The sequence below is a fragment of the Chinchilla lanigera genome, unplaced genomic scaffold (assembly GCF_000276665.1).
Source record: "Chinchilla lanigera isolate Chin_1 unplaced genomic scaffold, ChiLan1.0 scaffold00110, whole genome shotgun sequence".
Lineage (NCBI taxonomy): Eukaryota > Metazoa > Chordata > Mammalia > Rodentia > Chinchillidae > Chinchilla > Chinchilla lanigera.
The window spans coordinates 532123-547893 of NW_004955511.1; the positions used below are offsets into that span (position 1 = coordinate 532123).

General features: G+C 35.3%; 1 protein-coding gene across 1 annotated transcript; it reads left to right on the top strand.

The window, feature by feature from the left end:
- The first annotated feature begins 1006 nt into the window (after window positions 1-1006).
- Window positions 1007-12964, top strand: LOC102003167 (olfactory receptor 5D13-like). Its single transcript, XM_005408198.2, has 3 exons — window positions 1007-1083; window positions 10555-11478; window positions 12922-12964. The coding sequence occupies exons 1-3, from the start codon at window positions 1007-1009 to the stop codon at window positions 12962-12964; spliced, it is 1044 nt and encodes a 347-aa protein (XP_005408255.2).
- Window positions 12965-15771: the final 2807 nt, after the last annotated feature.

Here is a 15771-nt window from a genome sequence, read left to right on the forward strand (position 1 = left end):
CAATGTTTCCCAGCTGAGATGAAAGATTTTGAAAGATAAATGAACTGACCTGGAACCGGAAGCTCTTGATTCCTTGATTGAGAAGTCTTCTTAGGTTAACAACCATCAGGCCTTATGGTTCATAGCAATCTACATCCTGACTGCTTTTACTTCCCTATCTACAACCTTATTTATGATAGCAATGTGCATAAGATTTGCAATCAAAGCAGAAGTGAATTCAATGTGCGTGCCCCCAGAGTGGCATTTTATTTCCTGGACTGACAAAATCTTAAGGCTTATGCAGAAAGCTCTGAAAGCTGAATCTACAGTCTTACTCTGCCAAATTCTGGGTATTAGTATACATCTCCTGGTCTATGGAGATATAGACATCAGGGAATTCTTGCAATTTCCTCAGAGGGCAGAGAAATATGTAGTTAGTCATAACATAGTCCCTCATATCATTGTGATGGATGCTTTTCCTCCTGAGGCAGTAAAAACAATTATGTCACCTGTTTATCCCATTAATTGCTTTTACACTTGAAGTACTGAAATAATAAACCTTATACCACCAAATGGAAAACTGGCCTTCAACCATTTGAAAACTGAGAAAAAAACAAAGAAGTGAGGGATAGTTTATAATAACTGCCTTTTAAATTTCACATCCAAGTGTGTAGTGGAGAATCCGGGTAAATGCTGCAGTAAGCAAAGGATGAATGGGACTCCCACTACTGAGAGAATAGGGCTGTCACACCCTAGTTGGTGTGGTAAGAAGGTCATTTCCTTCTTTGATATTCTTCTCTCCACCTTCTTCATGACAGTTTAGTAAGATAACAGGATCACGGGAATCTCCTTGTGTCACTCCGCAGGATACACGGCCACATAGCCCGTGTTCCTGAAGGCTGCCTCAAACAGGGATACCAAGCAGGGAGCACACACTGTCCCAGGCCAGGGATGCCTGTGGAGATCTGGTGACTAAAGCAATGCGCTTCATTCACTGGGGTCCCAAAAGAAAGATGGCCCTAGGTAAATGCCTCCGCCAAAAGAAGCAGTGAAACCCAAATTCAATCCCAAGTTTATGGACAGTAGTGTACCAGTGATTCTCAGGTTTGTGCTTGTCTGTCTTCATTCTTTCCCTTGTTCTTTCTTTGTGTATCTTTTCTTTTCTTTCTTTCTTTCTTTCTTTCTTTCTTTCTTTCTTTCTTTCTTTCTTTCTTTCTTTCTTCCTTCCTTCCTTCCTTCCTTCCTTCCTTCCTTTCTTCCTTCCTTCCTTCCTTCATTTCTTTTTCTTTCTTTCTTTCTTTCTTTCTTTCTTTCTTTCTTTCTTTCTTTCTTTCTTTTTCTTTCTTTCTTTCTTTCTTTCTTTCTTTCTTTCTTTCTTTCTTTCTTCCTTTTTCTTTCTTTCTTTCTTTCTCTTTCTTTCTTTTCTTTTCTTTCTTTTCCTTCCTTCTTCCTTTCTTCCTTCCTTCCTTCTTTTCTTTCTTTCTTTCTTTCTTTCTTTCTTTCTTTCTTTCTTTCTTTTTGTTTCTTTCTTTCTTTCTTTTTCTTTCTTTCTTTCTTTCTTTCTTTTCTTTTCTTTTCTTTTCTTTTCTTTCTTTTCCTTCCTTCTTCCTTTCTTCCTTCCTTCCTTCTTTTCTTTTCTTTTCTTTCTTTCTTTCTTTCTTTTCTTTTCTTTTCTTTTCTTTTCTTTTCTTTCTTTTCCTTCCTTCTTCCTTTCTTCTTTCTTTCTTTCTTTCTTTCTTTCTTTCTTTCTTTCTTTCTTTCTTTCTTTCCCTTTTCTTCCTGTGGGAACATTTTTGATTGTTAAAAAAACTTTTATTACTACAAATTTACAGTACCTCATGATAATATGCATCATGGAGAGTTGGTATATGTATGTAACCATCTTATTATTTTTTTCATTTTTTTACCTACTCTGTCTTTCTCCTTGCTCCGTCTGTTAGTCCTCTTTTCATTTGCTAGAGATCTTCCTTCCTGTGTCCTGTATTTGGTCTTTTATTTAGCTCTATTTATAATCCATTCTTATACCTCATCACAGTGGACATATATCAAAAACAATACAGTAACCTGATAGCTGGTCAAATATCAGATAGAAAATATAACACAAATGTTTATTTTCTCTTGCATAGGGAGCTGTAGTTTAATCTAAGTACTTAAAGCATATCTCAAGTTCATGAAAGGTATTATATTCTTTTATTCAATAACATTTTGACATAAATTGAAATTAATCACTACATTCAATGTATTATAAATTTGAAAACAATGGAATGCAATTTAACAAGCATAACTAAATTTCTGCCATCTTATTTAGTGAAGCTCTGTATAGTTTCTAAAGTTCTTTGCAATAGCATTTTATTCTTTTTATTTATTAAATCAATCCCACATTCTTATTTTTTCTTTTTTTAAAATCTCACATTCTTAAACCTGGTAATCTTAATAGCTTTGTTGAACATGATAATGTGTGATATAACAATCATTGTTAAATCTTATCATCTTGTTTTGAAATCCGGTATCACTTTTTTATACTTTGGTATAATTTTTATTGATTTTCTTTTGTTTTGTTTTTGTCTTTGTTGTTATTTTATTGTTTTTTTCTCTTTAAAATAAAAAACACAGACAGTTCTAAATTTAAATTTATCATTTATGCCAATGCTGGATTCTGTTATGTTATATACTGATGCACAAAAATGATGTGAATTTTACAAGTTCATAATATTAGAAAATATAGTTTTATTTTTCACTGATTGGTTATGCAGCCCCACTGATAAGCCATCTGAGCATTTTGACTAAAATTATTGGGTCACCTCTGATTGGTGAACTCATCTCCCCTCTGTAGTTAAAAGTGTTTTTCTACCTTTGCTTTCTGTATCTAAGTCTTCCTTGAATCAGTAAGTCAGAAAAAGTATTTTCTTCTGATAAAGAGATCAGAAATAGAAGTTGTACAAAATGAAAAGTTAGCTTAAGTGTACTTCTATGTCATGGTTAGCATTGTATTGGCCAGTGTAAGCCACTTTGCTGAGGCAAAAGTGAACTAGTTCAGAAAACATGTTTGTCTTTTGCAGAGTTCAAAAGTTCCAAAGCAAAGAGCTCAGAGGGTCAAAAGATAACTAAAGTTTACTGTTTTAATAAGACTATGCTCCTATGCGTGTGTGCGTGTGTGTGTGTTTATGTGTTTTTATGTGTTCGTGTGTGTGTATGTGTTCAACCAATAGTTTTAGGAATGTGTATATCTAATTTTGCAACACTGTTGTTTGAAGAGATTGTTTTCTTCATATTCTTCTGATCCTTGTAGAAGATTATTTGGCTGCATAGCTGTTGAACACAATATTTGGAAATGTCTTTTAATCTGCAACACCATTTCATGATGACAGCGATATTCTTATGTGCATTTTTCCAGGTATGATGAGATAGTTACCAAATTTAATAAGCATAATATTTGTTTCCTAAATTGACATTTTTGTAAGAATTTAAATATAAACATAGAATTGTATTTTTCTCCATGCAGTAAAAAAATATAGACATCTAAACATCACTTAGCTGTATTTGAAAGGCAAACACAAATTGATTTCTCAAAAGAAAATCAATACTTGAATGAGAAAGAAAACTGCACAACATATCCCAGATTCACAAAGGAAAATGTAAGGAAAGTTGTTATCTACGCAGGAATACATTTTCACGTGTAGTAACATAAATGCACCTTCATAACAAGAGTCAAAAAACCAAAATGAACACAAAGTTAGGTATCAATCCCTGGACTATTTGAATGCATTATTTTTCCTTATTTATTTCTGTGTTTTGTATCTTTGAGAGACGAAGATGCAATAATTGTTAAGATTGAGTAAAGCTGATCATACAGATTCTCCAAGGCTTTAGAAAGATTACATACACCCAAGATGTCACATGGGACTGCCTTACACTTAATTGCTCCAATTGTATCCTCCAAGGCAATGCCATACATAGTGTTGAGCTTCCAAGTCCTTAACTGTTGTTGTCATTATTTATAATGTAAACTGGTGCCAGGAGTTAGGTTTTAGGTGTAGTCTTATGTCTTTCATTTCTGAGTTTTCTTAGTAGGTTGGAAAAACTATAACATGCAAAGTAGTCAATGAAATATACCTTGGGTGCTGGTAGACAGTTCCTTTTCTATCTATTAAATATTAAGCCAGAGCATTTGTTGAGTTCTTCCAATTTAGCAAAGAAATTCTTCAGTAAATGCATCATTTGAATGCTTCTGTCTTTAGGTGAGTTTAACAAGCTTTCCTTTTATTTAAATTTTGAAGAAAAATTTTGAGTGCTAGTGATGTTCATGGGAGCCAAGCATATGAATGAAGCTTAGTTGACAAAAATCTATTTGTTTTTACTACCAGAGAGTTATGATCTTATCTCTTGATTCCATCCCATTTTTTGCACTGAGATTCCTCCACTTTTGATGGGGATGTAATTCAACGGTACTTTTCCTGTCCGGTAAGTGCAAGATCCTGAGTTAGATTCCAGGGACCACAAAAAAAGCATATTCCTCCACTTTCTGAAAATGAAATCAGCACTTTAGCAATATAGAATAGTTAACAGAAACCTGTCTATTATCTTTTAGTAGTAAAGTGATAATAACTGACATATTTATAAGTTGTATAACACAGTTAATAGTAATTATGAGAAGCTGGACATGCTGGTGCATGCCTGTAATCCCAGCACTCATGAGGCTGAGGCAGTAGGATTGCAGCAAATTTGAGGCCAGCCTGGGCTATATATTCAGTACAGGGGAAGCCTGAACAATATAGCAAGACCCTGTCTGAAAAAAAAAAATAATTATTATGAGATATATACTTTATTATTTGTGAATATGCAGAGGAGAAAAATAATGAGTAATGTTTGTAATTACAGATGGTAAAATAATGCACAGGAAATGAAAATATGGTGGGAAAGTAGCAATAATTTGTGTAATGGCTTGGTGACCACAACATGACTGCAGAAAAATATGTCAGGGCAGACGAACTTCGGATATCTAAGTCTGGGACTCTCTGGGAGAGCCAGGCTGATCAACACAGATTTTATGCATTCGTTAATAAATATCATTTGGAATCTCTGATATCCCTACTTTCAAGACAAAACAACTATGGAAAATTATCTTATAATGCTTCAAGAAATATGTTAAATTGACAGGGTGTGACTGAGGAATACTAGCACAGTTTTGCATAGTAGTAATCACACTTCGTAAGTAATGAATGTAGAGGAAATGCTGAGGAATTGGTCCTATTGGAAGATACATTTCCTACAAGCATGAGGTTAGGGAACTAGCAGAGGACATAATGAAATGGGAGAACTTATAGGAGAATGGGAGAAGGTAGCTATGGTCTTAGAGTAGGAATGCAAAATAAAGTCTTGCAGTATTATTGTCATGCCAGGAAGAAAGATTTCCAGACAGTCTCCTGAGTAGATATATGTCTCTGCTAGGCTTAATTTTCTGAGCTACATAAACTTCTCAAAATGGCAACACTCATTCTAAGTATGGAGCTCTTTGTCTACCATATGTCTTAGTATTTATTTCAACACTTGAATTCATTAGCAACATTTCTACCTCCATTATGGTAATTTGAATATTATATCACTACTATTTTCATTTTCCTTTTAGGAAATATTTAATGTAATCAGGGAATAGCCAAGAAATGTTATGATATCTCTTTGATGTGATGCTCTATTCTAACTCTTTCACTTTCCAAAGTTTTAAACTTGATTCAACATTATAAATAGAACACATTTTGCTATGGGTTCTGATATTTATAGTGTCTATTATTTTTATCGTTATTATCTTTGATAGTTGTTTTATCTTTGAAACTTTGACCTTCTAGAATTTGTCACTTTGAAAAGTAAAGAGCTTTTCATCAATGATTACTTGAAATATTTTATCACTGCAGAACCAAACCATCATTTTCTGTTATAAATATTTCCAGGATAATATCCCACTAGTGGTATCACATTGCTCTAGTAAAAAAATGGTAAATCTGAGTAAAATTGCCCCATATATGCTAAATCACCACTAGAGACTGTGTTGAATATTAAGATACTAGGAAATAGAAGTACATGAAAAAGAAAAACAAAATAACCAATTAAATGTTGCAGTCATCATTTGCTAAGGATGATAACATTTTACAACTTTTCAATGTTCTAAGTTAGTTATCACAGATTAAAAAATGAACCAAAATGAAACTATAGAAATTATTCTTTAAAGAACCAACTCTTGATTCACTTATTCTGAGTATTGACTTCTTGGTCTCTACGGTATTAATTTCTGTTCGTAGCTCATTAATTTACTCCCTCTAATGAGCTTGGGTGTGATTTGTTCTTCTTTTTATAGAAGTTTGAGGTTCAACACTAGGTTGTTCATTTGAATTCATTCTGTTTTCCTGATGTGTGAGTTCATCACTATAAATTTCCCTCATAAGACTGCTTTCATTGTGTCCCATAAGTTCCAGTATGTTGTATTAGTATTATCATTTAATTGTATTTACTATTTACCTTCATCGTTAACTTTCTTGGTGACTTATTGGTTGCTCCCAAGTATGTTATTTATCTTCCACGTGTTAGTGTAGGTTTTGTGATTTCCTTTGTTGTTGATTTCCAGTTTCATTGTGGTATGGTCAGATAGTATGCATGGGGTGATTTTAATTTCTCTACATACACTTAAACATGATTTGTCAGCTAATATATGATCTATTTTGGAGAATGCCCCATCTGAGCTGAGAAAAATGTGTATTCTGATGTTTTGGGATGGAACACTCTTTAGACATCTATTAAGTCCATTTATTCACAGGCTTGGTTTAATTCTAATATTTCTTTGTTGACTTTTCGACTTGTTTTTTTTAATTTTAGAAATAAAAGGAGGAAAATATTAACAGACCAACAACATTTTACAAAATAGCATAGGATCAGTACAGACATTACAGAGTTACAAACAGAGTGGTAGGGAATTAACAATGCTTATTGTATCACATATTGATATCTTCAATGTAGTTTCTCATGGAAATACATATAGACATACAAAGCTAATCAACCAATGCCTCACTGACAGTTTCTTTCAGCAAGGAAATACAGGACAGTAGAACACCTGTGTTAACTATCCTGCATAAACATATATACAAACTTTCTCCTTCTTTCCCTTCTCTTTTCCCATATCCCAGTTATCCTTTACCTATGAGTGCTTTCCTATCAATTCTCAATGCCTATCATATCTCCTAGATTAAATTAACTCTTTCAGGCTTTACACTAGAGAAACAATGCGGTGCTTGCACATGTATGTTTGATTTATTTCGCTGAGTATGGTCTCTAGTTGTGACCATTTGCCGAAAAAAGCCTCGAGTTTATCTTTCTTTACAGCTGAGTAATATTCCATTATATAAAAGTACCACAATTTTTTGTATTTTGTTTGTTTGTTTGTTTTTTTGTTTTTTTGTCCGGTACTGGGATCCAAACTCACGACCTTGCGCTTGCCAGGCAGGCGCTTTTGCTGCTGAGCTAAATCCCCAGCCCCTTGACTTTTTGACTTGTTGATCTGCCTATTTGTGAGAGTGGGGTATCCACATCCTCCCCAATAATAAAATTGCATTAGTGCTTACTTGGCTCTTCATGTCCGTTGATTTTTTTTTTCAAACAAGAATGCAGGCTGGGGATTTAGCTCAGCAGCAAAGCGCCTGCCTGGCAAGCACAAGGTCGTGAGTTCGGTTCCCAGTACCAGAGAAAAAAAAAAAAAAAAAAAAAAAAGAATGCAGCAAGTCATCAAGAACTTTATATATTATGACCAAGTAGGATTTATCCCAAGGATGCAGGGATGGTTCAACCTAAGCAAATCAATAAATGTGATATACCATATTAACAGAATCAAAGGAAAAGAATCATTCAATCACGTCAGTAGATCAGAGAAAGCACTTGAAAAATTTGTGCACTCATGCATGAGAAGAAAATACGGAAATTTGGAAGATGGCCTTTATCTCAATCTGATAAAAACCATCTATGATAAACCAACAGATGAAAGCTTTCACTCTAAAATCAGGAAGGACAAGGATGTCCACTCTCACCACTCCTATTCAATACAGTTCTGGAAACATTAGCCAGAGCAGTTAGACAAGTCAAAAAAGTAAAAGGAATAAAGATAGGCAAAAGAAGAAGTCAAATTATCCTTATTTACCAATGACACGATACTCTACATAGAAGATCTGAAAAACTCCACCAAAATTTTTGCAGATTTAATATCCAAATTCACCAGTGTATTGGGATACAAAGTCAGTACTCAAAAATCAATACCATTCCTTCACACAAGCAACACACTCACAGAGAGAGGAATTAGGGAAAGCAAATATTTCACAATAGCATCAAAAAAATGAAATACCTAGGAATCAATCTAACAAAGGATTTCTACAAAGGAGATCTAAAAGATCTCTACAGTGAAAATTACAGTACCCACAAAAGGAGATCAAAGAAGCTATGAGAAAATAGAAAGATATCCATTGCTTATGGATAGGAAGAACCAACATAGTGGAAATGGCCATACTCCGAAATCTGGTATGTAGATTTAATGCAATCCCAATCAAAATGCAGCTAGCATACCTCACAGGCCTGGAGAAAGCATTCCTAAAATGCATTTGGAATTAGAAGAGACAAATAGCAGAAACAATGCTGGGGAACAAAGGAAAGTCAAGGGGCATCATAATCCCAGACTTCAAAGTAACTACAAAGCTACTGTGAAAACATCAGCATGGTGTTGACCAAAAAACAAAACAAAACAAAACAAAGAAACAAAAAAACAGGAGTGAAGTTTAGTGGAACAGAAGGGAAGATGCAGATGCAACCTGAAACACACTCAACCACCTTATTTTTGACAAAGGGCCAAACATGTTCACTGGAAGAAAGATAGACTCTTTAATAAATGGTGCTGGAAAAACTGGCTTCCCACATGCTGAAGAATAAAACCAGATGCATGTCTATTGTCATGCACAAAACTAAAGTCAAAGTGGATCAAAGATCTAAATATTAAAATAGAAACACTAAAGAGACTTCATGAAAAATTCTCTGACTTGCAAGGGAACTATTACAAAGAATCAACAAGTGGGATCACACTTTATTAAAAAAGCTTTTCATAACAAAAGAAATCACTAACAGAGTGAAAAGACAACCCACTGAGCAAGAAACATTTATAGCCAGTTGTTCCTCAGACAAATAACTTTATCTAGAACATATGAAGGATTGAAAAAAATCAGCCTCCCCCAAATTCAAAGACTCAATCTAAAAATGGACATCTGAGATGAGTACACAATTCTCAGGCGAAGAAAAACATATAGCAAATACATACATGAAAAACATGTTCAACATCATTGGTCATTTGAGAAATGCAAATTACAGCAACACTCAGTTTCCATCTCACCGTAGAAAGAATGGTCATCATGAAGAAATCAACCAATAACAAATGCTGGTGGGGCTGCAGGAACCCTCTCCACTGTTGTTCAGGGTGTAGACTGGTACAAGCACTGTGAAAATCAGCATGGAGATTCCTCAAAAAAATAGAATTAGAGGTCCACATTGACTCAGTTAGTCCACTTTTGGGAATCTGTCCTGAAGAATTATAAGCATCATACCACAGAGATATATGTGCATCCAGTTTACAGCAAGAACATGTCAGAGCTAAATCTTAAAAACAACCCGAATGCCCATAAACTGAGGAATGGTTAAAAAAAGATGTTGCTTTTTTATAATGGAGTACCATAAAGAAGGTCCATCACAAAGAAGTATAAAGTGGAGACTTTTGTAGGTAAATAGATACAACTGGAGATCATAATCACAAGTGAAATAAGTCAGGCCCGCATGTGTAAACACCGTATTGTCTCACTAGTGTGACAAACGATAAGTAAATAAGATCCAAAATGTACAATAGATATTATGAATTGAGAAGAAACTATTCAAAAGAAAAGACAAACTGTGGTGAAGGGGAAAAGAAAGAAAGGAAAAAGGCAAAAAATATTTAGACACAGATTAGCTAAGATAGTAATGCAGCTAGTTTCTCTTAGGTCATTGAAAAGAAAGGTTTATGCAAATATTGTATAGACAAAATATTATGCCCATATCTTATAGTCTGAATAACTACTATGAAGACAACAATACCCAATGTAGTAATTGTAACTCTCATACTAACCTGTTTTGAAACTCTACTTTATGGTAATTATTTTCTATTAAAACAAAAGAAATCATTCTATGTATTTTATCAAGCAAAAAAATTTTCATTAATTTCAGTGGCCTTCTATGAATCCAGTTTAATATAATGATACTGAGTCTTATATTTTCAAATACATCATGCTACATTCTGTGTATTCTTTTCTTGACTTTGTTATTATTCCACTCACTAAAACATCTCTTTCACTCTATTCATGTTACAGAAATTAACATTAACTCTTGAAATAATATTAAAAGAGGGAAACTAGAGTTTTCTTCCAGTTTCTTCAATGGAGATCTAAGATTTTCAATGTTTTTTCTCTTTTGTGTTACAAATATTGGTTCTTACTTCTTTGTATGAGCTTCCCTCTTTTTTTTCCACAGGACACAAGCAAATCAGACAGCTGGAGTCACCTTCATCCTCCTGGGCTTCTCTGAGTACCCTGACCTCCAGGTGCCCCTGTTCCTGGTGTTCTTGGCCATTTACACCATCACCGTGCTGGGGAACCTAGGCATGATCCTGATCATCAGGGTCAACCCCAAGCTCCACACCCCCATGTACTTCTTCCTCAGTCACTTGTCCTTTGTTGACTTCTGCTACTCCAGCGTGGTTACCCCAAAGCTCTTAGAAAACCTGATTGTGGAAGACAGAACCATCTCCTTCACAGCCTGTGTCACACAGTTCTTCTTAGCCTGCATATTCGTGGTGGCAGAAACATTCGTGCTGGCCGCGATGGCCTATGACCGATTCGTGGCAGTGTGCCAGCCTCTCCTCTGCACAGTTGTGATGTCCCCAAGGTTGTGTTCCTCGTTGGTAGCTGCCTCATATGCTTGGGCTGTAGTCTGCTCCTTAACATTCATATACTTTTTGTTGATGTTATCCTTTTGTGGGATTAAGTTCATCAACAACTTTGTGTGTGAGCATGCTGCCATTGTTGCAGTGTCCTGCTCCGACCCCTACCTAAGCCAGCAGGTCCTCTTCATCTTTGCTACATTCAATGAACTAAGTAGCCTAATAATTGTTCTTACTTCTTATATCTTCATTTTTATCACTGTCACGAAAATGTCTTCTAGCGGGGGTCTCTACAAAGCCTTGTCCACGTGTGCCTCCCACCTGACCGCCATTACCATTTTCCACGGCACCATCATTTCTCTGTATTGTGTTCCCACCACCAAGAGCTCATGGCTTCTGATCAAGGTCGCCTCCGTGTTCTACACAGTGGTCATCCCCATGCTGAACCCGCTCATCTACAGTCTCAGGAACAAAGAGGTAAAGGAGGCTGTGAGCAAATTAATCACCACCCAATTGTTCTGTCACAAAATATGATTCCAGAAATTTGACATCTTTTCAGAGCCATGTTGCTGTGAATCCTTAAAAAATTCATGCATGAATGTTTATTGTTTCTCTCTTTTGCATCCCAAGTTTTGTTCTTGATAATATTTGTTATATTAAATTTTAGATTACAGGTATCATTAGAAATTAAGTGTTACATGTTTCTCTTTTAATATCTATATCTTTGATTGATTTTGATTTTAGTTTGGAGAGAGACATGGGTCTATATTCAATCTTTTGCGTGTATATAACCGGTTTGGTCAGCCCCATTTGCTAATGAGGTTATCTCTCCTTCTGTGTATATTTTTACTCACTCTGTTAAAGATCGCAGTCCGGAGGGGTTGTTTGTGTGAAAAATCCCCAAATAGGCTGATTTCATGAAACCAAGAGTATGAAAATTTAACATTACCAGAATAAGTACAATAGTTGTTGGTGTTAAATAGTATACCACATTATGGTTCAAAGCAGGCAATAATAATTTGTTGAAATTATGTAATAAAAGAATGAAGAGAAATCTTGGTAACATTTCAAGAGAAATATGATGAATGAAGAGAAATCTTGATAATATTTTAACATTTCAACATATCAAGAGAAATCTTGATAACATAGTTCATTTTTATATGTATGATATAAAGTGGTACTTAAGATGTAAAGGTATTGGATATATATATATATATATATAATCTGTATAATCTTCATCAAAGATTAAATATCTAAATAGACACTAATATATGTGCTATCTATATTTTGTGTTTTCTTCTGTATCCATACCTATGTATGTAGCTATCTATCTAGTTATATACCTGCGTGTATATATACTGATATATATCTCAGCCTGTACTGATATATATCTCAATCTATACTGATATATGTCTCAATCTCCACACAAAGTGAGAAAGACATATATAAAGACAGACACTTGGTGGCCATAAAATTTCAGACACATTATTGATTATGAAATGGAAAATGATATCAATTTTTTCAAACACAAATACATTTTTAATATAATGTATGGTTAAGAAGCACAATGGTCCTTCTTTAGATAATACATTTGAATACTGTGATTCAAAAGATAGTATATTTTTTAAAAGTATCCAACACGCTGCTCTTCAACTCATCATTTTTACAAGATGTGGTAACCACTGCCAGCTCCATTATTTTACTCTCAAGAAAAGGTAATGCATTCATATACTCACTTATAACATAGATACACATTACTGTTTTATGTAAATATGTCAAATTTTACCTTTTGGGCATTTCTTGAAAAATGTTTCAGTAAAATCCTATTTTGGAGATACAAGAAAAGATAAAATGTACTTATATATACTTAGAAAAGTGACCAAACTTTTTAAAGACTACATGGTATGATTCCTTTTCAACATAATAATATAATGTATTACTAAACACTTATTAAGGAGACATTCAGAATCAATAATTTTTACTACCAATAGTACTTCATAGATACCTAAATATATTCTGTTTACCACCTTTTAAAAAGTAAGTTAGAATGAGTTCTAGTTGCTGACCTTTACCACGCTGTAGACTTTCTAAGGGGGGTATAACCAAAGGGTTCCCTAGCCAAAGAAGCATATGGTACCCATAGATAATTCCAGCCACCAGGAGAGCACAGAGCTTGTGAGACGTAGCAACTGTGTAGTGCAGGGGTTACAGACAGTCACAGAGCAGTCTTAGGTTCTACAACCCAGCTTGGAGAAAGAAATTTAGAGTGGTTAGAACACACTTTGCCTGAGATAACCTGCGTGATCTTTCTAAATCTCTCAACCAAGATCAAAACCACATGACACACTTTATTTTTAATTTTTTAATCAAACCCAGGGCCTTGTGCATGCAGGGAAAGGGCTCTTCCACTGAGACACACCCCCGGCTCTTATCACACTTTGAAAGCAAGGAATCACTAATAATTTCCCCATGCTTTGTATTCGGTCCTTATTAGCAATATTTCTACTTTTTCATTCCTCAGATTAAATCTGTCTGCACATCCAGTGTTCTGTCTATAAAGTTAGTGATAGAAGCCAAGAGAGTAATCATCACAGTCAGTTCTAAATTATTTTATGATGTTCCTGCTAATGCTGACATTATACAAATTTTTCTGTTCTAATAGATATCTTCTAATTCAGTAGTTCAAAGAAAATATAAAAGCCTATTTATGCTCACATAAACTTGCAGATATTTTCAAGACTTTGATCTTTTTTGGTTTTTCATGGGTGAATATTTTAATCATTTTGTCCATTTCATTTTTATTTACTTAGTCTGGTTTATATACCTCTCATTGATTCTACCAGACATATTTGGTATACTATTGAGCTCCCTGAGCATGTGCCAGCAGTGAGTCCTGGACTTTCCATCCCAGTCTCCCCTAACTGCAGTAAGAAAGAGCTCTTCAGAGTGAGAAATATTTTAGACAGTTAAGTTGCTTGTAAATATTACAGGCAGTTAGACCAGACTTGGCCCGCAACACAAAAAAACAATTATGGCCAAAGCCACATTCACTAAGAGAAAGAGCACATCTATCACTTAAAAATCAATTGAATAAACAATAAGGAGGTGTACAGTTGCCCCTCACAAACATCATTAAACTTTGGTACTTAAACTTTTAAAAATCTGTTTGCAAAATGTAAAGGTGGTGCATCAGAACTTTGTTGGAAAAAGACAAATCAGCAAGCATATCTAGGGCTGAAATCCTGTGAAGGGACATTCAAACAGGAACATAGGACGGCCCAGTGCAGTTAATAACATGGGAGCCAGGGTATGCATGTGTTTCAACAGGTCATGAGACACCATTGTGCTTGCCATGGACAGAGGAGATCTCCAAACCTGCGGTAAAGCCTGCTGCCACCAGACTCATTTTGGATTTTACACTGGATTGATTATATTAACGTTTGTGTCTTTTATTTCCGTTTCCGGTCTGCTACAATACAGAGGAACTGTTACAGTATTTAAGAGACAGGAGAGACCAATGGGAAACTCTACTTTTAGCTGTACGTTGGCACAACTGATAAATAAATCCAAAATGGCTGAATGGAGGCCAAAGGACAGTTTCCCGCTTTCACGCATTTGGTGTAGAGAGTTGGACTTTGGCATGGAACTTGTGGGTGGCCAGAAGGAGGACACGGGCAGTTTGTCAAGCTGAGACAGTCCATGTGCCGGTAACTCTGCTTGGACGTAACAGGACCTAATGGGAAACAGGAGATTATAAAATTTCATTTAACCGCTACAAAAGTTACTGCTTCATGATAACAAAAATCAGGAAAGGATTGTCTGAGGAAAAAGTACTTGGGAACATGGAGTTTGGGGGTTAGTCCTGATGATCACAACCATCCAGAGGTTTCTCAACAAAGAAAGTTGTGCATGCCCAGGAAACCGAGGAAGAGGGGCCCCTGCAGGTTCGGGTATTCCGAGAAGCCTAGCAGGAGAGAAGTGATGCTGGCACTCTGATTTCCCTTGTTCCACACGCGGCTCCTGTTGCAACATGCCAGTGATTTCATCTTCAGCAGCCTAGTGCAGCAGAGGGGACCAGGGAATGCAAGGCAGCTCCCAAGGACAAAACGTTCAGGTGTGAGAAAACAGAAACACATTCACGCTTTCCATTTTGGCTTTTCTCTGCATGATTGGAGGCATTGTCCACCTCTGAAATGCTGGAACATGGAATATTCTTTTGTCCATTAAATGAATCAATTAGTGATTCATTTACCTCATCTATGAAACAAAAAACAGTGGTTATATCATACATTTCTTCTGAAAATCACACATATATATGTGTTTGAAGGTGCACAAGTGTTTGACCCTTGTTCAAAGCTCAGTAATTATACATTGACATAAACACTCAAATTTTAGTCAATGCTTGGGGAAGTAGAAGGAAAGAACGAAGACAGGAAGCACCTCTTAGAACATGAGAATAGGATGGAGCAACACAGGAGGCTGTACACGACCTGCAAGTATGAGTTGTACTTCTTGGTGAGTATTTTTTATACCCAGAGAATAGCAGAAGTATATTTCCTCAGTTAAAGCAGTGCTGAGCAGTCATTGTCAATGATGTGAAAATATTTTAGTGTTGTGTTTTCCAGAAATATTCAGTGCTTTATAGAACTCTCCATTTGAACATCTCAAGCTACCAGCTGTCTGGTCAAATAGTATTGATAATCTCACTGCTGTTCTTGCTATAGTAGCATGATGAAAGTCTCTAAAATGTCATTAAATTGCTTAAGTACTTAAGCTTACTACTTTCTTAAATTTTAAGCATTATTTAT

What these genes read in the sequence shown, in the direction of transcription:
- LOC102003167 (XM_005408198.2), top strand. Translation starts at nt 1,007, where the DNA reads ATGCCTCCGCCAAAAGAAGCAGTGAAACCCAAATTCAATCCCAAGTTT. An exon ending in AGTGTACCAGTGATTCTCAG is followed by an intron (nt 1,084 to 10,554) that starts GTTTGTGCTTGT and finishes TTTTTTCCACAG; the next exon opens with GACACAAGCAAATCAGACAG. An exon ending in AAATTAATCACCACCCAATT is followed by an intron (nt 11,479 to 12,921) that starts GTTCTGTCACAA and finishes CTTATTAAGGAG; the next exon opens with ACATTCAGAATCAATAATTT.